Below are 27,916 nucleotides of genomic sequence, written 5' to 3'. Positions count from 1 at the left end.
AAACTTAAATTTTAAACTATTTTATTATATTTAAAATAATAATAATAATTCAATTCAAATGCTTTAGAATAGTTAATAATAATACTACATTTTGATGTTTGTACTTGTAGTTATGAAAATGACCATTAAACTTATATGTACAAACATACATACATATATATGTACATACATTCTCATTTCTTATCTTTGATCCAGCCCTGGTCGTTTGAGCCCCATCTTCTTCTTCTTCATTGCCCTACCTTGGCATACCTCGGCTTGGCTCAATGCCTCTTTTAAGCCAAGCCACCTTTTCATTTTAGCTGAAACTCGCTAAGCAACAGGTGCGCGTGCGCTGTCAACTTAACGTTTTCATAGATATTTTTCATCGCATTTGCTCTCGTCCCGTCTCTCAGCCCCTCCGTGGTGCCCTAGGCCGGCCGTTGATCGTGTGTGTTGTGTGTGCGTGCTAGAAGAAGAGACTTTCACTACGGGTCACTTTTAAGACTCAACCCCAAAGTCATCCACAACTCCAGCTCGCTGCGAGGCTTAATTAATGCGCTTCGCACGCGTTGTCATAGGCATATAGTAGGAGAAGAGCCTGAGCTGGAGACAGGGCCAAAGCCAAGCCAGAGCCAGAGACAGAGCCATAGTCGGCGGCCCCAAACGAGTTGTTGTGTTTATGGTTTTTACTCTGTGAGATTTCATGTTTTCGCATTCGCGCATACGCTGTGCTGTGTGTTTTGTGCTGTCTTGTTGTAATATCTCGACTTCTTTTCGTTAATTTCTCACCCAGAAAACAGAAACACAATAAGCCCGAGAGAGGCTCAATCTCCCAGTCCCCTCTCCAGTTTTATTTTTAGTGAGAAAAGGCACTAAAGAGATACATATGAAAAGAAAAACGCCAAAGACGGTTGTCGCGGCGGATTGAATCGGCAGAGTGGTACCGTTAGTCCGCGAGTGACTGTTTAAACATAATTTAAATAATGAGGAATCTGCGCTCGTAATTGATTTAAGTAGCGCAGCAGACAACAACAACACTAACAACAGCATTTGCCTATTTTTCCCCACTCTCACACACACACAGAGAAACAGAGGGACCACAGACACTTGTGGGGTGCTCTCAGACAAAGAGCGAGAAGAAAATTCGTTGCGCTTTTAGCTGCCACTGCAGTGCAAGCAGCAGCAAGTGCCATTTGTGTCGGTGTACGGATGAACGTGTGTGCGTGGTGCAGTCATGTGTGTGCACCAGTGTTGTTGTGTACTTAAATGGACAAGTTAGAGTCCACATTCCACACAGCAGAGAACAGAACAGAATAGAAAAGATCAGGAACAGAAACCGTGAGGAACAGCAGCCAACAATGACTGGCCAACAAACGGCATCTATTATTTCAAAATAATTGCGCATTCACATTCTCTAACCGATTGAAGACAGTGCACTCGATGTGAATTATTTGTAATTTGTGCTGCATCCAGTACGATTATTCTCTTGGGTTTAGCGGAAAATAGGTTCTGAGCCTGTGTAAAGTTATTTTACCTTCCACCTACACACACACATTTGCATTTTGTGTCAAGCCTCGAGAGCTTCGCGGCTTTTTTCTGGACCACACACATGTGTATTGAACTGAATCCATAACCCTGCCACTGATGCTCTGTTGTTGGCCTTAATTAGCATACGAGTAACAATAGACAAAAACGACAGCGACTTGACCCTCCGAGCTGAATGGGAGATTGAGCAGAAGAATGGTCACAGCAGTATAATAATAATTAGAACGGGCGAAAGGCGGCAAAGGTTGCACAGTGGGTTGAAGACTACTCCAAAGACTACTCGAGAGTGTAGTGAAGAAATAATCTGATTGAAAATCCGGTGTGACCAGGAAAAGAGTAAGATGGAATTATCAAGAAGGTCCCCATCCTCCAGGGGAAAGATTAATGAATGGGAAATGACAAAGATACGGAACCAGGGATAGGAACTCAAGCTAAAAATTCGAAATCCGCACATTAAAAAATGTTGAAAGTATTATTGTTAATGCCTAGATTCAAATTGAAGTCATATTTGAGGACATAATAGTATCCTCTGCTTAAAAAAAATGTTCAAATGATGTATGTATGTATTTATAAACATACATATGTAGAAATACATACATACATTCTCCATTGTTTACTGTAATAAATTAACACTCAAATTCTATTCTTCCGTCCGCCCACAGCCCTGGCGAGTGACGGAGGCCAGAAACTGTAAATGTAAATCCAGCATAAGCCAACAACAAAATACAATTTTCAAAGAATTCATAAGCACGCGCTAAAGCGAATACTAATTCCATGCAACCTCTACGCTCCGCTCTGTCCCGCTCCCCGTTCGATCTACGATCTGCCCCACTCGACCACAGCCAGCACCAGCACCATCACGGCCAGTGCGTGAGGTGTCTCGAAGCACCTGTTGTCGAACGACAATCGGAAAACGTAACCGACTGCCCCTGCGTGCTCGGGTTGCGTCTGCTTAGAAGCCGCACTCGCACACTTGGCCGCCTCCGGCCAGAAAAGAAAGAAAAAGACACAAAAAAACATACACATATAATAATAATAATAAAGAAAAAGAAAAAAATAGAAACGAGAAACGAGTAACAAGAAAACTGCGCTGAAAACCGGTTCATGTGAAAATGAAAGAAAACTTTTGTATTTATTTTTTCCTTGTGGATAATGTCGCTGAAGAGTTGGTTTTTCTTCTTTCCACAGTTCGAATTTGGTGAAATCAATGCGTAGAAAGTGAATCCGAGGTTGGCGCTGACGTTACGCAAAGCCGTGGAAAAGTGAAAAGCCGCGGAAAACCTGGCCGCTCTAAAATCGCACCAAAAGTGCAGCTGCCCATTTAGATATTCGGGAGACTGATACAATACTGATTGCCGTTGCGTGCGCCGCCTAAAATAGCTCCTAGGCTCTAATTGTCGGCTGTCCGACCGGAGCAACACCTGGTCGAGCGTCGGCCCCCTGCCGACAAAGAGCGGCCGCCGCATGCGTCTCATCCAAACGGCCACCAGCGGTGCTGCTGCGACTGTTCTGCAGTCCCACTCCCAGTCGCAGTACAACTACACCAACATGCGCGAAGATGATATCGAGCTGGCCATCAAAGTGGTAAGTCTGCAAAGACTGTTGTTAGTAATAGTTGATCCACAACCTGAGAATGGAAGCATGGACTCGAGAGGTTGCCCGTGGGCTCTGGCTGTCCAATTATAAAACTCTCCAATGATGATACATTTATAATTATTTGCGCCGATTGTTAACTAATTGTGCTAAGGTTAATTGCTCTACCAATAAATCAAGAGTTCTGCTTGATGTTCTGGTTATCAGCATAGAGAAAAGATGGATAAATATTAAACCAAAATCATTCTCTCTTCGCAGGTGATTGTTGGAAATGGTGGCGTTGGGAAATCATCGATGATACAGCGCTACTGCAAGGGCATATTCACCAAGGACTACAAGAAGACGATCGGCGTGGACTTCCTGGAGAGGCAGATCGAGATAGACGGGGAAGACGTGCGCATAATGCTGTGGGACACAGCCGGGCAGGAGGAGTTCGACTGCATAACAAAGGCCTATTACCGTGGGGCACAGGCGTCAGTGCTCGTTTTCTCCACGACAGATCGGGCCTCGTTCGAAGCCATTAAAGACTGGAAGCGCAAGGTGGAGAACGAGTGTAACGAGATACCCACGGTGATTGTCCAGAACAAGATTGATCTTATCGAGCAGGCCGTGGTCACTGCCGATGAGGTGGAGACCCTGGCAAAAGTGCTCAACTGCCGTCTGATACGCACTTCCGTGAAGGAGGACATCAATGTTGCATCCGTCTTCCGCTATCTGGCCACCAAGTGCCATCAGCTGATGAGCCAGAGCTACGACCAGACCGGCAGCCAGCAGCACTCGTCCAGCCATCCGCCCTACAACAGTACGCCCACAATCAGCGCCTTCAGTCCGACCTTCACCAAGTCCAGCAGCGGCACCATTGTGCTCCGTCCGGCCAAGAAGGGCAGCGGGTCCAGTGCGGCGCGGAAACGCAAAATAGTTCTCAAAAAGTGCGGCATCTTGTAAGGTAAGGGAATCATCGCAGGGGGATGATGCCTGCTCGGCAGGCAGTCAAGCAGGGAGTATGGATGGATGGATGGATGGATGGACGAGATGTTGGCAATTAATAACTGGAGCATCTTTAACGCTTAATTATTTATGAGCCTAATGAAGTTGTGGCCAGTTGCCAGTGGCCAGCCAACCGTTGGAAGCAGCCACTGGCACAGCCACAGGCACAGCCATTCACTAGTCGTGCACAGACTCCGCGTGATGTGGCCCAGACATGCTAGAAAGCAGCGATAATCCGAAACAGTAAAGAGCATCTTTGGGATACTCCTCGAAGTGCAGATACCCTTGCAGATATACCTAAACACTAAACGCATAAAGTATTTTAATAGATAGATAAAAGATGATTACTAAGTTGCTTTCACTTTGACAAGCGTACAAACCATCCATAAACCCCGCATCTGCACAAATACTTAGATCATTTTTATCTGACTAAATATGCATTTGATGCATAAACAACAGTATCCGCGATCGGAAAGGGTATCCGAGTTCTCAAAACCATAACCAATATGCATTGTCTTATGCAGCTACTCAAAAATTACCCTAATTAGCTATAGATATCAAATATCAAATCAGGATTTATTGTACTGATATTATGCCCCCCTTTTTCTATAACGGAGACTGATGCAGCAATGCGCCTCATATCGGATATGTATGTATATATACTTTCATATGGGCTTGTACTGGCCTAAGCAATTATTAAAATTAAAAGGCTATTTATTAACCACGCTAGCGCAGCCCAGATGTTCATGTGAGAATAGATCCCTCCGCCAATTAGCTTTGGAGAATGTGCAATTAATAATTCAGCTTATATAATTACTAGCTAATTGAAAGTCATGACAAGGCGCAATTCGGCTCGCCTTCACGTTCTATGCAAAATTCCACATCGACTCCGAGCGGAAAAATACTTTACTCGAGATAAGCCTGCACAAGAGAGGACAACTCATCTAACAAAATAACAAACTCTATACTAAGCCTACTCTCATATTGTTTTATTTAAAATATATACCATTAATAAATTATTTTGTATAAATTAATATTACATGGATCCACCCAAATAATGATTTTTTATCTCAAACAGCGACAAGGGTGGGCACGAAGAGTCGGGAAGTCATTCAGATTTATCGATCCGGCTACTGGTACATCCAAAATGGAAAAACTTCACACAAGTCAATCAAGTCAATCTTTCCAGCAATATCATCAGTGCGTTATATCCTTTACCGTGATTGAAGATACCCTCTATATTGGTATATTTATTAAATTTCAAACATTTGATTGTCATTGGAAAACTCTCCTGTGCCCTTTGTAGTCTCCAGTTACAAATAAAATGTGCAAATGTGCATGATGGAATCTTTTTTCTGAAATAAAATAAATGTCTGTTTTAGTTTTGAAATGTTTACCATTTTTTATTTGATTTTTTTGCTTTTACATTTCTTTTTTTTTTTAAGCTTGACAACTTTGCAATCCGCTTTTGTTACACCTTCGCTTACACATTTCCTCATTTAAATTGTTAAAGTATTATGTATATAGTTTTAATGTAGTTTTTGTGTGTGTTTATTTACAATTCGCGTTAAAAAAATCATCGCCTTATCACGCAAAAACCAATCAAGTGTTTATATCCTAAATTGTTGTCGTAATTTTCAAGTGTTTCCTGGCTATGAATAAAGGCATAAATAACTATTCGTCGATTTCCGATCTTAATTATTTACAAAAAGTCGAAAAATCAAGATACCCTAGATATAGAGAGGGAGGGGAAATAAAGTAAAGACTATTTGGGTAAGGCGGCCTGGAGGAGAGAAAGCTGAGCATAAAACTGTGTTTTGTTTTTTTTTTCCCGGGCTGAGCCCAATATATAGCATGTGAGGGTATAGGGTGTGTGTGTTCTGTGTGGGTGTGGGTTCTGGTTCTATAAAAATTCTATACAAAAATATCATTTTATCATCGCATCAATTATTTTAATTTACTCGCTACTGAACTAAGTAATGTGACTGTAAATTAACTTTCTTGGCACTTAAACAATCAAAAAAGAATCACTTTTAACCAAAAACTATTTGATTTGTGTACAATTTTTGATTACAATGTAATTGTTAGCGTACATTAATTTAACATGAAAATTACAGCTTGTAATGGGCGTGGGACTGTGAAGAAAGGAAGAGAGAGAGTAAGAGAGAGAGAGGCTCACTTCGAACTCATTTACAGAGGAGTCTTCGATTAGATTATAGTACATTATGTAGACAGACGCGGGCTACATTAGAACATTTTACGCTTTCGCTGTCGGTTTAGCTATAGTTATTGTTTTCCTTTTAAATAGATACATATATTCTTCACTTGGTAAACTTTAAATTATTTAAGTATGTTTATGTATAACTTTTCACGTTGCTGTTGCTGTTTTATTGGAGTTTTTTGTTGGTTGTTTTGTCTGTCGGGATCTGTGTTGAGGGTTTGTGGCCCTGTGGCTTAACTTTTAGGGTTTCCTTTCCTTTCGCTTCGTTTCGGTTCGGTTCCTACATAGAGTAAAACATTTATCCTAGATACACACGCCATATACATATGCATATACATATACGTAGTTATATATAGCTCTCAATTTTCGAATCCTATTCGGAAATGGGAAAATCGCCATCTGCCTCAGCGTCCTCCCTGCCTTCCAGCGAACGGTACTCGGTATCGGAGTCCTCGCTTATGGCCGTCGTACCAATTGAGATTGGTAGCATGGGTGCTGCTGGCTCCTCCGTCCTAACAGCCGCAGTTGGTTCTGGAACCGGGGGAACATAGATGGTAATGGGTTCTGGGTCTTTTGCATCAGCATTCTCCTCCGACACTCCGCTTGCTGGTTCATTCGGATTCCGATCCGCAACAGGCGCCACCTGAGCTGCAGTCACCTCATCCTGTTGCTCTGGTTGTTGTGTTAGGGGTTGTGTTATTATATCAGCAGAGGCCAACAGTAGATCCAGTTTAAGTTTGCTCGATGCCGTTGGCTGCTCTGTTATCACAGACTGTGCTTGAGTTGCTGCTCCTGCTCCTGGTCCTGCTCCCGCTGCTGCTACTCCTGCTACTGCCGCTACCGTTGGTGCCGTTGGGACCGTTGCCATTGCTGTTGCTGTGCCGCCAGCAGCAAGCAATTCATCTTCCTCGCTCACACTAATGTAGCGGCAGCGCTCGCTTAGCAACGAAGCGGACTCATCGTCCTCCTCATTCACGCTCGTGATGCTCACAGTGCGCTGCTTGAAGCCCGGATAGACGCTGCTTCCAGACGCGCTTGGCGCATCGATCACATCACGAGTCAATGCTGGCACCGATGCTGAAGAAGAAACAGTATAATTAAATTTAAGTACACATAACAAACGTAAAAGCATTCATTGTAAAGTAGTGATGACGATAAACTGATGTTTTGAACCCTTTTTCCTTTGACTTCCGACCACTCGATAAGAAGTAGCAGCGCCAATATTAACGAGGGGTACGCCGTCATCTTATGATTTATGTGTCAGCTTTTATCCTTTTAAATTGTCTCTATCTCTGTCATCTCTCTCTCTATCTTCTTTCACCTAAACGCTGTTCTAACTCGATCTCCTCCACCTCCTCCTCCACTGCACAAGGCAGAGAATGCAAGAGGCGAGGAGATGGGTTTTATATGGCAAATTAACTTGTTCATTCTGTCTATAATAATGATCTGGCCTTCTACAGTCGTTCTGGTAGATGTGGCTTTAAGCTCTGAGAACGAGGCACGAATCAGGAGCGGCAGGCATACATGGCTATAGCGACTCGGCTATTGACGCTGTGCAGGAATATATAATTTATGGGGTCGAAAATGTTTCCTTCTGTGTATCGCTTAATATAATGGAGATACGACAGATACGTCTTCCTTGCGAATGCTGTCATTTGCATACCCGCTCCACCAATGCCGTCTTTCTTATTATAATTTCCTATGCATCTCTCCTTGCAGTTACTTACATTCCAAACGCTCCCGTCGTGAAGCATTTCGAGATGGCATGGGCGCAAGCTTGATCCGATAGAACTTCGAGCCCCTGCTGACGTGGTACCGATTGTCATCCTGCAAAGAAGGAACACTCATTAGCGATCGTCCTGGGAGAGGAGAGGGATGATGCTTACCTTTCGCGCCTGACAGTACTCCTTGTCCACAACCCGCCCAATAGCATAGTACGGCAGAGGGATTTGATTCAAATCCGCTGCGGCCATGTGCACGGGCACAGCCACGGAGGCATCAGCAGTGCCCGAAGACGGGGCGAGTGCGTTTGGAGGGGCCAACTGGAGGCCAGCCAAACTATCCCCATGGACAAAGTAGAGTGTGAGCGAGTCCTGTACGACCATGAACTGGGCATGCCGCATGCTCCACACTACAAAGACAAGATCGCCCCTGGAGCAGCCCTCTAGGGCAATGGACCGCTGACTGGAACCGCCTGTTGACTTGGAACGGGTCAGTGTACCGCCAATCGAAGGCAGATCGTAGCTGGAGCTGCAAAGTAAGAAAAAAACAGCAAAATTAGTTGAATAAATCGATGGAAGAATGCCATGCCGTTGTCCTCCCGGTCGTACCTTTTCATGGCAGCCACACTTGTCTCCATTTCCAGGCGCTTGCTCTTCTCCTGGTTTAACTCCTCCTCGAGCCGACACTTGTCCCGATTCAGATAGTCGATCTTCTCCTTGAGCCAGCTGTTGCCGTCCTCGTTGGTGATCATCTCGAGGCGCGTCTTCAGTTGGTACGTCTCCTGGGTGAGGAACTGGTTCTGCTCCCGCAGCTGATCCAGCTGCCGCTCCTTCTCGGCCAGCATGTCCTTCAGTATGCACACGTTGGCCATCACAGATTCTGAGTTCAGTGGGAGCAGGCGCGACTGCCACAGGGAGCGCTCCGACTGAACAGCCTCGCTGATTGCTCGCTCGCGCTGTGCCAACAGCTCCTGTCGCTGCTGGTACAGCAACTGGTCCACGTCCACGTTCGTGGCCATGGTGGTGGCGCTTGCAACGCTGGCACTGCTCGTGGGACGCTCCAGCTTCTCGAGACTGCTGTCCGAGGGCGAGCGCTCCATGGAGGTCATCAGCTTGAAGCGGCAGCGCAGCGACTCCAGCTCCGTTTTGTGCTCGTGGATCAGCTGCTCCCTTGCCTGGGCCACAGCTGCCAGCTTGTCTCGCTCCGCAAGCTCCAACTTGAGGCGCATCTCCTCCATCTGCTCCTGGGCCTGCCGCTCGCGATCCTCGCACTGCATACGTAGCACTTTCAACTTGTCCCGCAGCAACTGCAGCTCCGACTGGAACTCGTCCTGGTAGCCGAGGGCATCGCTGCGGAACGTGTCTTGGTTGGAGCGTGCCTCGGCTAGACAGGCCCGAGCAAGCTTAGACATATCCTCGATGGCCCCGCGCATCCTCTGGACGCTGGCTCCATTCTCATCGGTGAGTGTAGCCGCGCTAAGCATCAGCAGCTCCTCCGTGTTCGTGCTTCTGGCTATCTGCTCGCCAACGATGCCGCTGGTCGTCGTGCTCACTGACTTAACGGCCGTCATCAGTTTTTCAAACTCTGTTTCTGTGTCCGTTTCGCAGTCGGAAGTTGCCGAAGTGCCAACTGCAGCTGCTTGCAGCTCAGCCAGTCGCGGAGCCAACAGAGGTGGCTCCTGCTCGGACTCTTCCTGCTCCTGCTCCTGCTCCTGTTCCCTGGCAAGACCAGATCGATGCACAAAGAACTCTATCACCGGCCTCATGTTTGGCAGCTGGAGCTGGGCGGACAGCTCGGGCAGCTGCGAGGAGAGCAGTTCAATGTCAGATCTGTTGAGCGGCGGGAGACGCGTGTCGAAGCTGAGGGGATGCTCGTTGGCAAAGGCGGGCGGCATATCGCCCATGCCGGGAAAGAGGATGTTCAAAAAGTGGCCGTCGAAGCTGGCGTTGAACTCCCGCCTGCGACGCAACTCCTCGCTGTGGATGCGATCAAAATCGACCGAAAGCCGCGTGGCCCACTGGCGGAACTCGTCGGAGAATATCTTCCGACGCACCACCTCAGCCACCGCCTCCACATAGGTGCAGGGGGCTCGGTGGATCTGCTCGATGATGCTGATGTGCCGCTCGGCACGCCTCAGGCAACGGTGGTTGAAGAGCAGGCGATTGTCAAACTCGCTCATGCCGTTCTCGATCCACACGATGCGCCGCAGACGTGTGTGCAGATTCTTGCCCAGCTCGTCCTTGGAGTTGGCGATGCAGCGGCAGAAGTCGCGGATCTTGATATGGTTCTCCAGCATCACCTGCAGCTGCGTGCAGTGAGAGAGGCACAGGTCGGGCAGCACAGAATTGTCGCGCAGATTCAGAGCACGCGCCTCGTTTTGCTGGAGGGCCAGCGCCTGCTCCTTCTGCTCCTGCACCATCTTCTTTATCTTAAACTTGAACTCTTCCAGCCGGCACAGGCGGTCGCTGAGTCCCTTTATCTCCTTGACGTCTCCCTGGTTGGCCATTTTGATGATGTGCTGCACCTCCTCCTTGAGCTTCTCGTATATGTCTGCACTGAAAATGTCTAGGCCCTGGATGCACTCGTCCGACATCAGCTGCAGCGCACTGTGGTTACCCTTGGAGCTGATCCACTGCAGCAGATTCAGGTTGTGGCGGCGCGCCAACGAGCTGGAGGTCGTGGAGGTCTGAGACACTCTGGTCGCCGCCTGCTGGTCCCCCTCAGTCACGCCCTGATCTGATCCTTCTTCACCTGTGCCCTCCTTCTCGTCACCCATCTTGAGCTTCTTGTTCGGCGAGTCTGCTTGCGAGGACTCATTCAGAGCACCCTGCTGCTGCTGTTGCTGCTCCTGCTGTTTCTGCTGCTGTACAAACACATCATCGTTGTCCAGCAGCTCGTCAAAGCCATGGAAATCGGCCTCGGCGAGAGCCATGAGGCCAGGCAGTATGGGAATCCTGGAAAGCTGCTTGAGATCATCGGAGAAGTTCCTCAACAGCTCCAGGTAGCTGTCCCGCTTCTGCAAGTGCCGATCGAAGGCCAGACAGAAGTTGTGGAAGCGCTCACGGAACTCGTTGGTCAGATCCTCCATGTTGGCCACCACCGCCGACCAGCCCTGCTGCTGTAGGTGCTGCTCGTGCACTAGTCGCTCGCACAATGCCTCCTCCTTGCGCGCCAGCTCGCGCATATGCTGTGCCAGCTGGGCCCGCTGACGCACTGCCTCAAGGCTCGGCGGAAGGGTCCGACTCTCATCCACCTGGCGCCGGAGTTCTGCGTCGGCGTCGCTGTTCTGTATCGTCGGAGCCAGCCGCTCGTCGCTTGTGAGAAACATGTAAATGGGATTGGTGTCGGTGCCAGCCGAGTAGCACGACACCTGGGTGGAGTGTGTCAGCATCTCGCCCCCGCTCTCCAGCAGGACAATCTTGACGGCGGGAATGCCGTGCAGTTTCTGTATTGTCTCCTTTAGGTTCTCCACGGACTGCAGAGCCACGTTCATGTCGAAACTCAGCATGCGACCGACGTCCACATGGAATACGTACAGCATCATGGAGCTGTTTTTCTATCCCCTCTCTCTCGCTCTCTCGGTCTATCCCCCCTTGGTTAGCTCCACCGCTGTTGCCGTCTCTCTGCTCGTTACACTTATGTTTTGGCAGTGCTTCAATAGTATTGGGTTTGTTCCTTCATCTGTACGTGTGTGTGCTTGTAGTTTTTTGCGTTTGAGTGTGTGGCAGCGATGTCTGGTGCTGCCACCTGGCGGCTATACTGGAAGACATAATAACAGAGCGGGAGAGCAGGTTAGCCAAGAGATAGTTTACAGTTGTTTTTTTAATGTTAATGAAAGAAGTAAACACTGTATTAAATCAAAACAAGAGCAGAAACAGAAATTTAGAGCAGAGCCTTTGTTCGAGATTGTTTTTTTGTAGCAATGCCTATATTGATTAACTTAAGGAAAACGTTAAATTTAATTTCTCTCTTTCAAACTTGTTCAAACTCATAACGAATCATACAGTTTTTAAATTCCGATTAGCTTTTGGAAAGCTAATGGCTTGAGAGAAAAGTCTTGAGTCTTTCAGTTACATCTCTCAACAGCTGTTAGACATTTTGACGCTGCCTCTCTCTCTCTCTCTCTCTTTGTTTGCTCTCTGCCGGAGGTCGGTGTTCGGGGGCAGCCAGCTCCAATGTTAATGACTAACTGGAACGGTTTCGAGTCGCAATAAAAAATAGCAGAGCAACCATGTGCACAGCCGCCTATTCCATTTTATTTTTATAATTTTGTTTACAGTTTGTCTGGCGCTGCTTGGACGCTTGTGTAAAAAGTTGATAAGGCGCACATTACAGGAAAGCAGCAGACGCCGCTTCACACTTGACACACGCGCACAGCATTTGCAAGTGCTAAGCGAAAACAAACTAGAATTATCAACGCACCTTAATTTAAACACGTCTAGACTAGCGGGCGTATCGAAGAATAGTGACTGTTGTCGCGTCACCACTCACTCTCAGAGAGGGAATGGGCGAAGAGAGCGCTGCACGTGTGCGATCGCGCACAAACACACACGCACATATCAATACATCGATGGACGTACATACATATAGATAGGTTGCTGTGCATGAGTTTACCTGTGGGCCACAGTCCTTTTTTACCTAAGTGAATATCACAATATTTTATAAGCGGATCTTGTAATTTCCAGGAGATGTACAATATTTCTCAAAATTCTCCACTTTTAGTGAGCACGTGTAACGGAACATGCAGCGGTGATGAAATACCTGGAACAATTGGCTAATTACAGACCAAATGACCAAGAAAACATCTGTAAGCTAATTTTTTAACAACTTGGTGAAATACTAGCTGCTATTAATCTGCCCATTAGTCATCCATGACATGCAAGAGTGCAGTCAAAGCCCCGCACCTGGGACGACCTCCTGACCAAGACCACATAGACGACCAAGCGAGCCTCAATGTGATAACAGTTTATCAGCTGCGCATTTTTAAAATGTACAAGTATCTACATATGTATGTACATTTGTACACATGTATCTACATATGCATGTACATACATATGAATGTCAACCTCACACATGTGTTATGTATAATATTCCTCTAAAAAAAGGGAATGCGAATGCAAAATCAGATAGGATGGGTTCACCACTGACGATCAAATATCTAACCTAGTGAATCAAATAGATGATGTCGTGATGACTGCTGAGAACTCCGAAAAACATTGCAGCTGGAGGATATGCAGTAGCGTAACCCTGAACGTCTCTGCCCCCACGCAGGCCAGGCGACTCCACTGCTAACTGATTACACAAACGTTAACGACACCCGAAGAGCGGAGCATAGCTGTCAGGGTTTATCAGCGCTCTGCCTGTGCCCGTTGTGGGGGGCAAAAACAACTGAAAAACACTTTCACGCTCGCAGGGCAATGGGCAATGGGAGAGGGGACTTCCAGACTCACAAGGGGAGATGCCGTTAATTGGGAATGCATTTAGTCCATATATGTATGTACATACTTATGTACATGCATACATATGTATGTAGCTGCACTTAAGAAATACAGTATTTTGTGAAGGTGAAGGCTCAGCCAGAGACAAATGACGTTGGCAGACTTTAAGGCAGCTCGGAAAACGGCAAACAGAAAACATAAAGATAAGTGTGACGCTAACCTAACCAGTGATTAAACAGCGATTACTACTCGAATATTGAACTGAAACGACTCGATCAGCTGATTCTCTTGCACCTAACTAATATCGATATTCGATTCTAAGCCCTATACTCTTTCGCTCTCGCTAGCTCTTTCGCTCAGCTGTGCAGTGTATTGTTTTGTTTTATTTTTTTTGCACTGGGGTGCAGAGAAATAAAGATAAACACCAATTTTCTTCACAACTATTCTCTTTAAATATGTAAATGATTGCAATTACTTTTAATTTGGCTCGAACTGAACTGACGCATAGCATAGACAACAATGACAACAACAACAAGAACAGCAGTAGTATGCAAGGGTTGATGACGTTCGAAAAAGAAAATGGCAGCAGGTGTAGCTGCAGTTGCAATTCAGCGGGGTGGGTGGAAGAGGAAAATGAGGGGACGGGAGAAATTTATGCAGTAAAAAGGGCGTCGTCGGATGTTTATGTGTGTGAATAAAACTATAACTAACGGTTAATTAAAACTATGCACCACTCACACTCACACTTACCTTGTAATCTTTGATCAATTCTCACAATGGCGCGCCCGTGTGTGGTACTTCGATGTGTGTGTGTGTTTGTGTGTTTTGGTTTTAATCAATTGTAAACGAGCACGAACACACAAGCGCTGAAAATTATTTTACATCAGCTGTGGCCGTGCCGTGCCTGTGCTGTGTTTTTATTTGTGGTCTGCTCTGCGCGTCGACGCCAAAGTCGAGTCAACAACAACACAACAAGCCTCTTCTTCTTGCTTCTTGCTTTGGTTTTGCCTTCTCTTCTGCTTCGCTTCGTCTCTTTCAGCACGAGTATTGTATTGTTTTATTTTCCGTTTGCTTTGCTATTTTCCGCTGCTGCTTCTTTTTACTTATTACTTATTACTTTAAAGCTATTTTCGTTGCGTATCGTATCAAATACATGTGTAAGTGTGTAAAACCGTTTGCTTGATTTTATTTCTCAGTTTTTCTTCATTAATATGTTATTTATGCAAAAATATATGTCCCATTTTCCCCCGCCACACAGTGATTGGGTTGTTTGCGTTTTGTGGGCCCCTTCGTTCTCTGTTAATCTATTTCTTTGTCTATCACAATTGCGTTGTTGTTGCTGCTGGTGTAGGGTAGGTGTTGTTGTTGCTTGTTTCCTTGCTTTCTGCTTCTGGTTGTTGTTGCTTGTTGGCAGTATTAGTTCGCGTCACTTTTCAGCCATTTACGAAGCGGATCGGCCATTTAACCCGTTTTGGTTTTTCAATTCACACAATTTCACTCACGCATATTGTTGATTTTCTTATATTTCTAATTAAATTAAATGGTATAAAAATGAAATAACGCACTTCGTTCTCACTATCAGTGGGACCGCAGACTTATTGAAAAAATACCCTCAGACCTACAAAAATATACCTTTTCGCAAATAAAAAACATTGAACATAAGACGACCTTATTTAGCTCACACACCTTGCATTTTTCTATATATTTCAGCATTTTCCTATCTTTCAGTATTTTTTTTAAAGCCCAGTACTCTAATGCGCTAAATATTTTGTAGACAAAAGCTGACATATATTTCGTTACATGCCGTAAAACACCACCGGCTGCTGTTTTGAACTGAGTACTGCCAGCCGCTAAAAACATAGGTGTGCTTGAAATATGTATTATTGGTTCTATGCGAATATCATCCTTGATTTTGATAGCGTTTACTCTTTTCGGTTCTGAGTACTAGTCTTAAGATATAGTTTAGATATACAGTTCTATATCGATATTAATCCTTATGTAAGGAATTTTGGTAGCTTGCATATGTAATGTTAATCAAAGAAGCTGTTAAATAACGTAACATTGTAATCCCAATATCAGTCGAATAACATATTAGTATTTGTGCTGAGAGTCAGCAGTATATCTAGTAGAGGAAAATAATTTATTACCCACGGTATATTTTGAAAATAATAAGGTATATTTCAGTATATTTTTAAGGGCGACGCGGTATATTTAATATATTCATCCGCGGTCGTACTAGTGCAATCCCAATTTACAGAAAAATTAATTAAAATTTCTTTTTAGCAGCCAGCGCAGCGTCGTTTGCATAAAGTGAAAGCGTTAATTATAGTATAATTAAGTAGCACTGACGAGGTTCTGACATTTAAAGAATAGAACAGAGCGGCATAGACGGACCGGACGCAGAATTTTCACCCATTAGACTCACATATATACATACACACACACATCGTCCAATGACAGGGGCGGTATTTCTTAGGTGTTCTTTGAGATTATTTTTCTGACCGCAGGTGTAATTTTTTTTGTAATTTGGTAAACACATAACAAAACGATATCACCTCCCGTATTTTGCCCCATTTATTAATTCCATTGTATTTTGCCGAAAATAACTCCACATAACATATGTACATTGAAAAATGATCAACATTCAGACTATAGAAAATGTGGCAGACTGCACGCCACTTTACCTGCCCCACAGCTTGTATCTCAAGCCGTGGGCAAAAATGCAAATCTCCGTTTCATTGCCGAAAATTAAATCCGGTAAATCCGTATCCAATCTGGAGATAATGGACAAACTGAGCGCCGAGCTCAAACCGGACAAGTTTCTCATGCTCAAGGTACGTACACAAGTTATACCTCGATGGTGGGATTTCTCTTTAAACGATCTTTGGATTGCAGGTATCCAAGAGCACTGTAGACTACATACGCTTCGAAGCGGAGCTGGACGAGCGCAAGCGCCTTCGTTTGGCCCGAGAGCGTTTGGACGGCATTTCGTTGCGCATCTCTGGGTTCAGCGAATCTTTCCGTGTGCGTTGCGCCGAGGTCAAAGATGAGTTTCCCACACGCCACGACTGGGACTCGTATTTTCGCGATGCCCGCAACATGGATGAAATGAAGGCGGGCGAGCGGCCAGACACCATACATCTAACCCATCTGCCCATGCGTTGGTTCTGCCCCCGGCACATGGAGCACGAGGAGCAGGTCAAGCCCAGCGAAAGCATTTTCAAGCGCATGTTCGAGAAATTTGGTCGCGTCCGTGCCGTGGATATACCCATATGTGACCCTTATCGCAAGAGCATGCAACCGGACATCAACGGCATGCGCACGTTCGGTTTCGAGCAAGAAGTGCTCTTCGAAGCGTGAGTATAGCATCCCTGATCTCTGCAAGTGTGCGTAAATTTCGTTACTAATGCCATCCCTGCTTCAGTTATGTGCAATTTGAGGAATACACCAGCTTTGTGCGTGCCATGGATGAGTTTCGTGGCACAAAGCTGGTCCGCAAGTTTGTGGACAAGACGCAGGCCATCAACATTACTGTCAACTTCGATAAGCATAAGCATCTTAGCGACACGCACATACAGCGCCGTGAGCGAATGAGAAAGCGTTGCATTGCCAAGGCCCAGGCAGAGGATGAGGAGCGGGATCGCTTGAAGAAGCAACAGGCCGAACAACTGGAGCGCGAAAGGTTTGATAATTGTTGTAAGTCAGGAAATGAAATCAATAATAAACATAGGGCTGGGATCAATGCGATCTATACAGAGTTGCAGAATTACTGCCGAGTATTACTGGTTTCATCTCTTGGCTTTTGATACATTTTTTTCTCACAAAGAGTATTGCTTTTTACATATGTTTCTCACACGGCGGTCGTTGGGCGAGTGGGGCAATTAGCCTACCCTACCGTTCTCTGTATCTTCTAGACGAACAGTTAACAAAACAAATATTCTTATGCATATAACAAACAAAACAAAAATATAGAAAAGAAAAACAAAAAACAAAATCCTGCAAAATTGCAACAAAAATTACAGGCAAAAGCAGGAAGAATTGAAATTAGCCGAGGTGGAAAAGCAGCGTGAACGCGAAGAAAAACGTAAAGAAAAACATCTCAAAAAGATCCACGAGCGCGGCCAGGTGGAGATCTCGCAAAAGATACGCATCGAGGAGCGCAAGCTGCTGATAGCTCAGCGCAAGCTGGAGAGCATACGCACCCTGGAAAAGTTATTCGAGCGCATACAGGTACAGATACAAGCGGGGAACTACACTCTCAAATGGTTATTAACTTCGTTATTTTTACCTCCAGTTGAAGCAGAAAGATAAGCCACGACGTGCACGACAAGATGAGGCCAAGGACATTCAACGTGGCCGTTTGGTGGAGAAGTATAAGGCTGCCACAGAGAAGCTGGTCAGCGAGCAGCGGAAAATTGTGCAGGAGATCAAGACCAATACTCCCTTGATGGGCCTGCTGAAGAGTAAATCGAAGAAGAACTCTGCTGCCGATTGCAGCAGCGACGACGAGAATGCCAGAGCTGCTGGCAAGCGGCATAAGGCAAATGGCTTGGTCACAGCAGCTCCAGCTCCTGGAGCCTTAGACTCCCTCGCGAATGCCGCACTAAATCCATTCAAGCCTGCAGCTGGCATGCCCGTTGGCGCTGTTCCTGTGCAAGCCGCCTACAATGCCGAAGCAGCCAGCGAGTGGATGCAATCGCTGTCCATGTTTGGATACGGCTTACCCGGAGTGTTTCCTGGAGCTCTCTATCGGCCCGCAGCTCCATTTCCAGTCTCCAGCAATTACCGAGGCTTTGCGCCACGTCCCCGCATCCGAGGTCGGGGCCGTGGAGCAGGCTTCCGTGGCGGTCGTTCCGGCTACGAGGGTTCATCCTCGTACTACAATCCCAAGCACGATCGCTATGGCGAGGATGATAACGACAACAGCTACCATCACAAGTCCTCACGCGGAAGGTATATATTTTGAATAGACTGCTGCGAATTAGAATCCTATTATGAAATGTCAATAAATTTCGATTTGCAGGCATCGATCGCGTTCTGCCTCATCATATTCCCGGAGTCGGAGTAGATCCCACGGACGACGGTAAGTAATTCGATACAGAATGGGTGTTTTTTCATTGTTTTTCAATAGAATTATCTGCCGTTCTAGACGCTCTCAGTCGCGCAGCCGCAGTCGCAGCCGATCTCACTACCGCAAATCATCTTACTCATCACGATCCAGGTAAACCACACACAGCCTCTGTCTTTAGTCTGCAATTTTGTACCGAGTTCAATTATTTATAGACGAAGTCACAGTCGATCTCATTCGCGCAGTCGAAGCAAGACGCCGTCGCAACGAAAGAATCGAAAACTGGCCTCCACGCGACGATCGCGCTCCATCAGCTACTCACGTTCCCGCTCGCACTCTCGCAAGCGCTCACATTCCCGACGCGAGCATCGCAGTCGTCACCACAGTCGCAGTCGTAGTCGCAGTCGCAGTCACAGCCCCAGTCGCAATCATTCGGATAAGAACATTGTCCTGGAGGCTGACAAACTTGTGGCTTCCGCTGAGCAAATCCAACGCACCATTGAGCAGCACACCAAGGATCGCATGCGCGAAGAGGAACGGGAGATAAAGCAGAACTTCCGCCAGCAGCGAACCAACAGCCACAGCAGCAATCCTGTGGACACCAAACTACAATCGGAATCAAACGATGAAGATAGACAAGGCGGCAGTAAGCAGGGCAGTCGCCGCAACTCTCTGGCTGCATAGAGTACTTCAATTATTTTTAGCATTGTATTATAAGGTTCCACACAAAAATAAAATGTTCTTGCATAGGTTTTTGTCAATATAAATTGACTTACGATTTTTGCACAGAGAAACCATATCAATTGCAACTGGTACTATGGTTGGACCTCAACTAAAATCATACACAAAATTTCATATTTGTCTGATCATTTTCACAGGGTTCAACGATCCAAAAAGGTTGCACTTGGACAGTGTACAGGCCAGGAGCAGTATCAGTATTAAGTTAAGCGCACTTAGCTGGATCTTTCACAGATTTTGTGAGCATTTTGAGGTCTTCGTCTATGCACACTAACAGCTACATACTCAAGTGTAAACATTTCTGATTAATTACAAATTCTTTTGATACATTTTTGAAGCTGTGAAAAATTTAAAAATTAATATTTGATATCTAAGAGCATGACAATGATTTGGCCGCGCAAACCGAAAGCATTTTTATTGCAGAATCGACCCAGAATGAAAACACATTTTTGGCTTATATTACAAACGATTTTTCTGTTCTCTCTAAAACAATACAAGGCGAGTGGTGTTCGCATTAAAAAGTTATTTTGCATGAGGGATTGAGTCAATGAATCGGCATACAATTGGTGAATGTTTGGGTCAGAGATGGTTTTTGTTTTTGATTTTGTTCAGAAGCGTCTGTTGTTTCGCCCCCGATTTCTGCCGCTGCCACCATTGCCACCGCCTCCTCCTCCTCCTCCACCACCGCCACTGGAGCCAGAGTTGTTGTTGCCACGCCTGCGGCGCTGCTGTCCGCCGCTGTTGGAGTTGTTGCTGCCACTCTTCGGGAACTGGTCCCGGTCGCGCTCGTTGAAATTGTCTTGTCCGTTGTTGCTGAAGCCGTTGGAGCCATTGCCACCATTTCCTCCGCCTCCACCTCCACCCCCGCCGTTTCCATTGTTCGACCAGGGAGCATTGGCAGCCCATGGATTGGGTCTGTTGGATTGGGATGGATCCCGTTCCCGCTCACGCTCACGCTCCCTCTCACGATCGCGGTCGCGATCCCTTTCCCTCTCGCGCTCGCGCTGCTCCAATGGTGGCTCATCCACAAACTCCGTGTTTGGCTGCTGGGCCTTGACGGTGACGAGCGAGGGCAGGAAGGGCTTCTTCAGGAGCAGCAGCTCGCGCACGCATACCAACTGCGCGTTGTGCTGACGGGGCTCGAAGCGGGACTTCTTCGTTGGGGGCGAAGCCACTTCACCACGGACCTCCACCGCGGGTGAGACAGATCTCGAACGGTCCTTCAAGGGCACCACATCGCTCAGTTCCTCCAACTTGCCAGCATCGACGTACTTGTTGAGAAAGTCCGCTCCCTGACGAATGGCACCCATCAGACGCGAATCGGGATGCACGCGAATGAAGCGATTGTAGGCAAAAACGCCGACAATTGTGTGTGGATCGAGGCCGTTGAGCATGCCACTGGCCAGAATGCCTTCCAGAGTGTTTTCGCTTATCTGCTGGTGGGTCATGCCGTTGGCCAAGTCCTTGGCCTCGCGAGCTGCCAGTTCGTCGTGTATTGTGAGCACACTGGGATCGTCGGCACGGCGAGGACCCGCCCACTGCACCTGGAAGTTCCGGGGTATGGGCTTGCTATAGGGCACCTTTTTCTCCCTGTCCCGATCGCTGAGCGCCTTGCTGGGATCCAGATCAAGGCCGGGAATGAAGCCCTTATCGGCTGTGAGGCTCTCGGTAAACTCCACCCTGTCCTCAGGTCCCATGCCGGGTATTATGGCATCATCTGTAAGAGGCAGAATCACGTGAAGAATCTGTGGAACACTCCAAAACGAAAGATCCTACCGTATTCACACTCATCCAAGGCAGCCAAACTGGCGGGCAATGTGTTCAGATTGTATTTGTCTCGCATAAGATCTCCGGGACGGTTTCTGGTCCAGAACTTAATTGTATGATCGTTCGAGCCGGAGCACAGAATGTGCCCCAGCGGATGCCAGGCCAGAGTCCACACAATGCTGTCATGAGCCGTCTCCACGCAGCCAATTTCCTTATCCGTTCTGCAAGAGATCGAGATTTTTCTTAGAGAAAATTCATCTTTAGCTGCAAGCTAAATGCCCACCCAACGTTCCAAAACAGAATGGATCCATCGGAGCCGCCGGAGCAGAAGAGGCTCTCGTGTATGGGATGCCAGGACACAGAGCTGGCCTCCTTTTTGTGGCCACGGAACACCTGCACCTCCTCCCGCAGATTTCGTATGTCGAAGAGCTTCAACAGATGATCCCTCGAGGCGGTGACTAGCCAGTTTCCATTGTCATTCCATTTGAGGTCCATCACCGTGGACTTGTGGGCATGGCTGAGGGGTAAAATCGAACAGGGATTCAATGCAAAGTTGCTGTCAGTTCTAAAATTAGCGGGGGGTTACTCACAGCGTGGCCAGGGCGATGCCGCTCTTGGGATCCCAGATCTTGATGGGCTGCTGGTTATCCTTGCTTCCACTCACGATCATTCCCTTGTGCGGATGCCAGTGCACGCACTTGACATCGGCACCATGACCTATGAAGTGTGGAAAAATGTTCATTTTCAGTGCCAAATCTGCAAAAAGTAGATGCTCACCTCTCAGCACTCGCTCCTCTTGGCAGCGCATAAAGTCCCAGATCCTCAGGGTGCCGTCATCACTGCCGCTGACAAATTTGCTGTCCGTGGGACTGAAACTGCGTTTATTGAATGGCATTGGAGAAAGGTTAGAACGTAACGAATAACGGTTTGACTTGTCTGTGTGTGTGTTTGTTTGTGTATGTAGAATTTTGTACTCGTATTTTCAGCTTTGCTTTGCTTTGCTATTAAATGTACACAAAATATTGCACAAGGGACGTAATATTTCACTTGATTGATTTTATTTGATCTATTTCATGCTTGCCCAGAAGAAGTCATGGCTTCACATCATCATTTGGGTGGAGGTTAACGGTACTTTGATATTTCTCTAGAGTTTTGCTTTTCTTTGCGTTTATTTCTTTATTTCGACGCTCTTCCTCATGTTGTTTGCTTAGCCAAATGATTAATTGTTTTAGTAGGTGTAGTATAAAACAGTTTAGATTAAATTTAAAAAAAAAGGAAAAACAAAACAAGAACAATATGAAAACTGTTGTAAAATCTAAGTTAAGTAATTTTTCGGACTCCACTGCGTAAACACTTTTAACAACCTTGATGCCTTCGGGAGTTTACTGTAGAGTCCTACAAGTTGGCTTGACTGTGCTGTCTGTGGGTAGATGCGCTCGCAATATGCTGTTGGCCCAGTTGCCAGAATGCTTCCAGCCTGGAGCAGGCCAGGTGGATCGGGATCGGCATCGCCTCACAAAAGAAAACACTCGAACCCCCGAATTTGTTGAACAATCTGCTGTTTGTATTCAGTTTTTATTTTATTTGTTTTTTGTTGCTGTGTTGAGTCTGTGATGCCGCGTAAATAAAATGGTGCACTGGTTTCGTTTTCAGTTAATTTGTTTGCTTTTATTGTTTCTCAGGTATCTCAGTATTTGCATTTCACTTTCAGTCTTTAATTGTTTATAGCTATAACACAGAGGAGTTCTCATTCTGAGGGTTTACAACAGATACAGATATTTGGGGATGTTCTCTTGGGGCCCCAAGTCAGGGAAGGCTAGGAGGGAGGGACGCCCGAAACAGGCTCAATGGCATGTTGCATGTCGAGTGATAACTTTATTAATAAACAGCAAACAGCAACAGCCCAACAGTAAATATCTACCAAGGTATCCGAGGAATTGAATGCTGGCAACTGTCCACGCGACCCGTGACAGTTCGTCTAGCGAGACACTGGTATAAGGACAACAACGACAACAATCACTACGAGGGTGAGCAACGCGAGCTAAAGTTTCAATTTGAACTGAGTTCTGGCTTTGGCTGTGGCTCGAGCCATCGTCTAGGAATGGGTAAATAGTACTGTAGACAGTTACGATTAAATGGCTATACCTTATTCCCCTAATGGCCTCCTTGTGGGCCTGGTACATCTTGACGTTGTTCATGTTGGACTGCCAGTACTTGACATAGCCGCCGTGGTCTCCGGTTACCATCCAGCTGTCGTTGTGTGACCAGACCATGGTTCGCACCGATATATCGTGGGCCTGGGCGACACAACACATCAGTTGATTAGCTGGGTGTCCGCTTGCGTCGCTTTCCAACTCACCTGAAGGATCGTCTCGAAGTTGAATGTAAGCCCGTTCCACAGAGTAAACTCGCCTGAGCTGGCTCCGGTGACAAGACGCCTGCCCTCTGGCGTCCAGGCTAGCGTAAAGATGGGACAGCGCATTTTATTGGTGGCAGTCTTGACGAAGCGCGTCGTCACCGCATTCGAGGGATTGTCCAAGTAGCTGGAAGGCGGCAGCATATGCGGCACATAGATGCTATCGGGCTGCAGGGCCAGTCGATCCCTGTGATCGCGTTGCCACAGGCGATTCTGCAAGCAAGTAAAATGTTTCGTAAACCATTGCGGTTCGTCCGAGCAAATGAAAGCCTTCACACTCACCTCCAGGGCCTTGATGATGGACGCATTGTAGTCCACGGTCTTTCGCATTACACTTTTGCGCAATCGCTTACCATCGAAATCGTCTTGGGACATGCCGAAGGGCCGCTGAAAGCCACCCGGCATGAAGGGCTTGAACTGGTTGTAGCCATGCTTGTTGGCCCCGTGATGTGGATGGTAATGTCTGTAGTGTTGTCCGCCCATCGAGGGAGGAGGAAGGGATGTGAAGTTCGTCGCCAGCGCAGATGGCGCTGTCAGCAACTGAGGCGGTGGTTGTGACACGTCCATTGCTGTTTGTTGTGCTTTATTTGCGGGTCTCTTAGCTTACGGTGGGCCTATCTACCTTTCCAAATTTTTTCCGCTAAGCGTCGTGGATGTTTCTGCAAAAAAAAAAAAAACTCACACAGTCACACGGGGACTAGTTTTGTCTGGATTTGCTCGCTTCAGAGCAATATTTAATGAAAACTTTTGTGCATACGACAGCCACACACACTTACTTCTTCTTTTACATATGATGCATTTGCTTGGGGCTTATAATAGTTGCAATTTAAATAAAAAAAATGATTCTGGCAGCCGCGTTGAAAATAATTACAGAATGCGGAACAACGCGAATTGTTGCCATTCACAGCCGAGCGCGGGCATTTTCTTGTGACTGTCTCTTTTCGATGTGGCTCGTAAATGCGTTTAATGGCGGAATAATAAATAATGGTATAATAAATATAGTAGATAATATTAAATACAAATAAATTAACAAGAAAAAACAAAAATAAAATGTCAAGGGGTGGGAACCCTGCTTGGCAGAGTACCCCCAACAGAAACCCCACAAGATGCGCACTGAGATTACGACCTTGATTCAAACTTGCGTAACACGGGATCATGAATTTCGCCGGCAAAGTTGTTTTAATTACAGGAGCGAGCTCTGGAATTGGGGCCGCAACAGCTCTCAAATTCGCAAAGCTCGGCGCCTGCCTGGCCCTAAACGGACGCAATGTGGAAAATCTGAAGAAAGTGGCCCAACAATGCAGTGAGGCTAGCAAGTCCAGCCCAGTTCAAGTAGTGTCCACCCCAGGTGACATCAGCAAGCCGGAGGATATTGAGCGTGTGTGGGCCGACACCCTTCGGGCGTACGGCAAACTGGATGTGCTGGTGAACAATGCGGGAGTCCTCGAGACGGGTACCATTGAGAACACCAGTCTGGAGCAGTACGATCGCCTGATGAACACCAATGTGCGCGCCATCTATCACCTCACCATGCTAGCCACCCCCGAGCTGATCAAGACGAAGGGCAACATTGTGAACGTGTCCAGTGTGAACGGCATCCGATCCTTTCCCGGCGTGCTCGCCTATAATGTGTCCAAGGCAGCCGTGGATCAGTTCACCCGCTGTGTGGCTCTGGAGCTGGCTCCGAAAGGTGTGAGGGTGAACTCGGTTAATCCCGGAGTGATCATCACCGAGCTGCAGCGTCGTGGCGGGCTAGACGAGGAGGCATATGCGAAGTTCCTGGAGCACGCAAAGGTCACCCATGCACTGGGCAGGCCTGGACAGGTGTCTGAGGTGGCAGCGGCTATTGCATTCCTAGCCAGTGACGCCGCCAGCTTTACTACAGGCGTAAGTCTGCCCGTGGACGGCGGTCGTCACGCCATGTGCCCAAGATAAACTTCGGACGGTCCAAGCATGCGGTCTAAACAGTTATTGCATTTATTTTGTGACTTTTATAATAAACTTTTTGCTTATCAATAGTTCGTCTGAGCTCTTCTGGTACCACAAGTAGGGGCAGTACACATATCTCACATTATAGCAAGGACGAGCTTCAGGGACGACTCCAGCGCCATTAACGAGCACTTTAAGTGCTCAATCGCAGCTTGCATTCTTGTAATTCTTACGCTTGCTGCCCATTGAAAAGAAATTGCAATTCCAGGGGAAATGGAAAATACATATATTATACAAATTGTTTAACAAATTGATTCGGTATAGGAACAGAACATCTCATCGCGGACACATGGCGTGCCGACCACCGTCCACGGGCAGACTTACACCGGTGCTAAAACTGGCCTCATCACTGGCTAGGAATGCAATGGCCGCCGCCACCTCAGACACCTGTCCAGGCCTGCCCAGTGCATGGGTGACCTTTGCGTGCTCCAGGAACTTCGCATATGCCTCCTCGTCTAGCCCGCCACGACGCTGCAGCTCGGTGATGATCACTCCGGGATTAACCGAGTTCACCCTCACACCTTTCGGAGCCAGCTCCAGAGCCACACAGCGGGTGAACTGATCTACGGCTGCCTTGGACACATTATAGGCGAGCACGCCGGGAAAGGATCGTATGCCGTTCACACTGGACACGTTCACAATGTTGCCCTTCGTCTTGATCAGCTCGGGGGTGGCTAGCATGGTGAGGTGATAGATGGCGCGCACATTGGTGTTCATCAGGCGATCGTACTGCTCCAGACTGGTGTTCTCAATGGTACCCGTCTCGAGGATTCCCGCATTGTTCACCAGCACATCGAGACGTCCGTGCTTCGCCAGTGTGGCAGAAAAAATTTGATCTACATCAGATTCCTTATTCATGTCCGCTGCGATCAGCAGGGCTGGAGCTCCTCCAGCGGCGACAATCTCTTCGGCTGTGACCTTCAGCTTCTCCACGTTGCGTCCCACAATGGTGAGGAGGCCACCCAGACGGGCCAGGTGAACGGCAGTGCCTGCCCCAATCCCGGAGCTGGCACCCGTCACAATAATAACTTTATCTTTGAAACTGGGCATAATTTATTTGTGGTTCGCGCTTGGAACGATCCTCTGGAAGTGGGATGGATGAATGGCTGGTGTTGGGTTTCGTCTGTTGACGATAACAATATCGATAGCAATGGCTTTTGGAGCTATTTTCGGCCGTTGTGAAATAATGTGGAGTGGAGTGTTAATTGCGGAAACGTTGATAATTATCTGTCTAATTTACGCATACGGGACGAGCATGACCGCTATAATGTTTGTGGTTTTATAATCAGAAGATAAATCATTAAGAAAGTTTCCCTTTGGAGCTTCGAAGCGAAGCTTTTACTTGGCTCCTACTGGAACTGTCTGTACACTCACACATACATGAAATAGTTGCTAATGATATTTGGGTTTATTTTCATTATAAATGCATAGATATATAGTGTAACAAACATTTAATTTGCATAAATATATTAATGTGAGGTGTATGCCATAAATTCTTCGTATTTCCCGCTAGCGGGGGCACATGGCATGTCGGCCGCCGTCCACGGGAAGACTTATTCCAGTCGTGAAGCTGGCTGCGTCGCTGGCTAGGAATGCAATGGCCGCTGCCACCTCCTTTACCTCGCCAGGGCGGCCCAGAGCGTGGGTGACCTTACAATGTTCCAGGAACTTTGCATAAGTTGTCTCATCCATGCCGCCGCGCTTGTGTATCTCGGTGATAATTACGCCGGGGTTGACGGCATTGACGCGCACGCCCTTGGGTGCCAGTTCTAGGGCAACGCAGGCTGTGAACTGATCCACAGCGGCCTTGGACACATTGTAGGCCAAGACACCGGGAAATGCACGTACGCCACACACACTGGACACGTTCACAATGTTTCCTTTGGTTTTAATCAGCTCGGGAGTGGCCAGCATGGTGAGCTGGTACATGGCACGCACGTTGGTGTTCATCAGACGATCGAATTGCTCCAGACTGGTATTCTCAATGGATCCAGTCTCCAAAATGCCCGCATTGTTGATCAGTACATCGATGCGACCGTGCTTCTCCAGGGTAGCTGTAATTATCTTCTCCACATCCGCCTCCTTGGTCATCTCGGCCTGCAGCTGCAACGCCGGAGCACCCCCAGCGGCAAGAATACCGTCAGCGGTCTCCTTCAACTTTTCCACATTGCGTCCCACAACTACCAAGAGTCCACCGAGACTCGCCAGGTGGATGGCAGCACCTGCTCCAATGCCAGAGCTGGCACCAGTTACAATTATTACTTTGCCTTCGAAGACTGACATTATATTATCTAGAGGAAGATTAAAAAAATAACTCTGGCACTTGCAAGTTTATTTTGCATGCATCCCTGTCACAGACAGGTAAAAGCTTTCCTTGATCAGCTGTTAGTAGGAAGCTTTTTTCGAAATAGTCCCGCTGTTTGCCTGAATATTATCGATAGGAATTTGAAAAA

The 27,916-nt window shown here is 47.0% G+C and overlaps 7 protein-coding genes and 1 long non-coding RNA gene across 12 annotated transcripts; 4 read left to right on the top strand and 4 right to left on the bottom strand.

Annotated features, from left to right (window-relative positions):
* The first annotated feature begins 263 nt into the window (after positions 1–263).
* Positions 264–5,105, top strand: LOC117585576 (ras-related protein Rab-23). Of its 3 annotated transcripts, none has more exons than XM_034275113.1 (3): positions 264–320; positions 2,713–3,108; positions 3,376–5,105. In XM_034275113.1, the coding sequence occupies exons 2-3, from the start codon at positions 2,989–2,991 to the stop codon at positions 4,060–4,062; spliced, it is 807 nt and encodes a 268-aa protein (XP_034131004.1). In that variant the 5' UTR covers positions 264–320; positions 2,713–2,988; the 3' UTR covers positions 4,063–5,105. The 3 variants fall into 3 exon arrangements, with proteins under 3 accessions (XP_034131004.1, XP_034131005.1, XP_034131003.1); XM_034275114.1 differs by lacking the exon at positions 264–320 and adding an exon at positions 414–672; XM_034275112.1 differs by lacking the exon at positions 264–320 and having other exon boundaries at positions 2,644–3,108.
* Positions 2,851–26,577, bottom strand: LOC117585580 (cyclopentanol dehydrogenase-like). The gene is made up of 4 exons (XM_034275117.1): positions 25,731–26,577; positions 23,628–23,635; positions 16,552–16,559; positions 2,851–2,861 (listed from the first exon to the last, which is right to left on the bottom strand). Exon 1 carries the CDS (start codon positions 26,511–26,513, stop codon positions 25,740–25,742), a length of 774 nt encoding a protein of 257 aa, XP_034131008.1. The 5' UTR covers positions 26,514–26,577; the 3' UTR covers positions 2,851–2,861; positions 16,552–16,559; positions 23,628–23,635; positions 25,731–25,739.
* On the bottom strand, positions 5,925–15,078 carry LOC117585573 (RB1-inducible coiled-coil protein 1). 2 transcript variants are annotated; one of them, XM_034275107.1, is made up of 5 exons: positions 14,236–15,078; positions 8,656–11,806; positions 8,212–8,575; positions 8,053–8,152; positions 5,925–7,402 (listed from the first exon to the last, which is right to left on the bottom strand). In XM_034275107.1, exons 2-5 carry the CDS (start codon positions 11,589–11,591, stop codon positions 6,699–6,701), a joined length of 4,104 nt encoding a protein of 1,367 aa, XP_034130998.1. In that variant the 5' UTR covers positions 11,592–11,806; positions 14,236–15,078; the 3' UTR covers positions 5,925–6,698. The 2 variants fall into 2 exon arrangements, with proteins under 2 accessions (XP_034130998.1, XP_034130999.1); XM_034275108.1 differs by lacking the exon at positions 14,236–15,078 and adding an exon at positions 12,470–12,544.
* On the top strand, positions 12,617–13,902 carry LOC117585581. The gene is made up of 3 exons (XR_004573920.1): positions 12,617–12,689; positions 12,770–12,854; positions 12,913–13,902. It is a non-coding gene; the product is annotated as an uncharacterized LOC117585581 (long non-coding RNA).
* LOC117585575 (A-kinase anchor protein 17A) lies at positions 15,713–19,339 on the top strand. 2 transcript variants are annotated; one of them, XM_034275110.1, is made up of 8 exons: positions 15,713–16,319; positions 16,381–16,841; positions 16,910–17,167; positions 17,508–17,715; positions 17,780–18,438; positions 18,509–18,568; positions 18,617–18,706; positions 18,769–19,339. In XM_034275110.1, the coding sequence occupies exons 1-8, from the start codon at positions 16,119–16,121 to the stop codon at positions 19,235–19,237; spliced, it is 2,406 nt and encodes an 801-aa protein (XP_034131001.1). In that variant the 5' UTR covers positions 15,713–16,118; the 3' UTR covers positions 19,238–19,339. The 2 variants fall into 2 exon arrangements, with proteins under 2 accessions (XP_034131001.1, XP_034131002.1); XM_034275111.1 differs by having other exon boundaries at positions 16,119–16,319; positions 18,635–18,706.
* Positions 19,746–24,402, bottom strand: LOC117585574 (pre-mRNA 3' end processing protein WDR33). The gene is made up of 9 exons (XM_034275109.1): positions 24,251–24,402; positions 23,757–24,133; positions 23,418–23,687; positions 23,204–23,355; positions 21,836–21,933; positions 21,649–21,775; positions 21,342–21,575; positions 21,068–21,279; positions 19,746–21,008 (listed from the first exon to the last, which is right to left on the bottom strand). Exons 2-9 carry the CDS (start codon positions 24,039–24,041, stop codon positions 19,900–19,902), a joined length of 2,487 nt encoding a protein of 828 aa, XP_034131000.1. The 5' UTR covers positions 24,042–24,133; positions 24,251–24,402; the 3' UTR covers positions 19,746–19,899.
* Positions 24,587–25,495, top strand: LOC117585578 (glucose 1-dehydrogenase-like). The gene has a single exon (XM_034275115.1). It carries the CDS (start codon positions 24,630–24,632, stop codon positions 25,407–25,409), a length of 780 nt encoding a protein of 259 aa, XP_034131006.1. The 5' UTR covers positions 24,587–24,629; the 3' UTR covers positions 25,410–25,495.
* A 320-nt stretch (positions 26,578–26,897) lies between the features above and the next one.
* LOC117585579 (uncharacterized oxidoreductase TM_0325-like) lies at positions 26,898–27,786 on the bottom strand. The gene has a single exon (XM_034275116.1). It carries the CDS (start codon positions 27,744–27,746, stop codon positions 26,973–26,975), a length of 774 nt encoding a protein of 257 aa, XP_034131007.1. The 5' UTR covers positions 27,747–27,786; the 3' UTR covers positions 26,898–26,972.
* Between the last annotated feature and the right edge of the window lie 130 nt (positions 27,787–27,916).

Source organism: Drosophila guanche, unplaced genomic scaffold (genome assembly GCF_900245975.1).
Source record: "Drosophila guanche unplaced genomic scaffold, DGUA_6, whole genome shotgun sequence".
In the NCBI taxonomy this organism is placed as follows: Eukaryota; Metazoa; Arthropoda; class Insecta; order Diptera; family Drosophilidae; genus Drosophila; species Drosophila guanche.
Note: the sequence above shows the minus strand (reverse complement) of the source record. Positions and strands in the feature narration are given on the sequence as shown.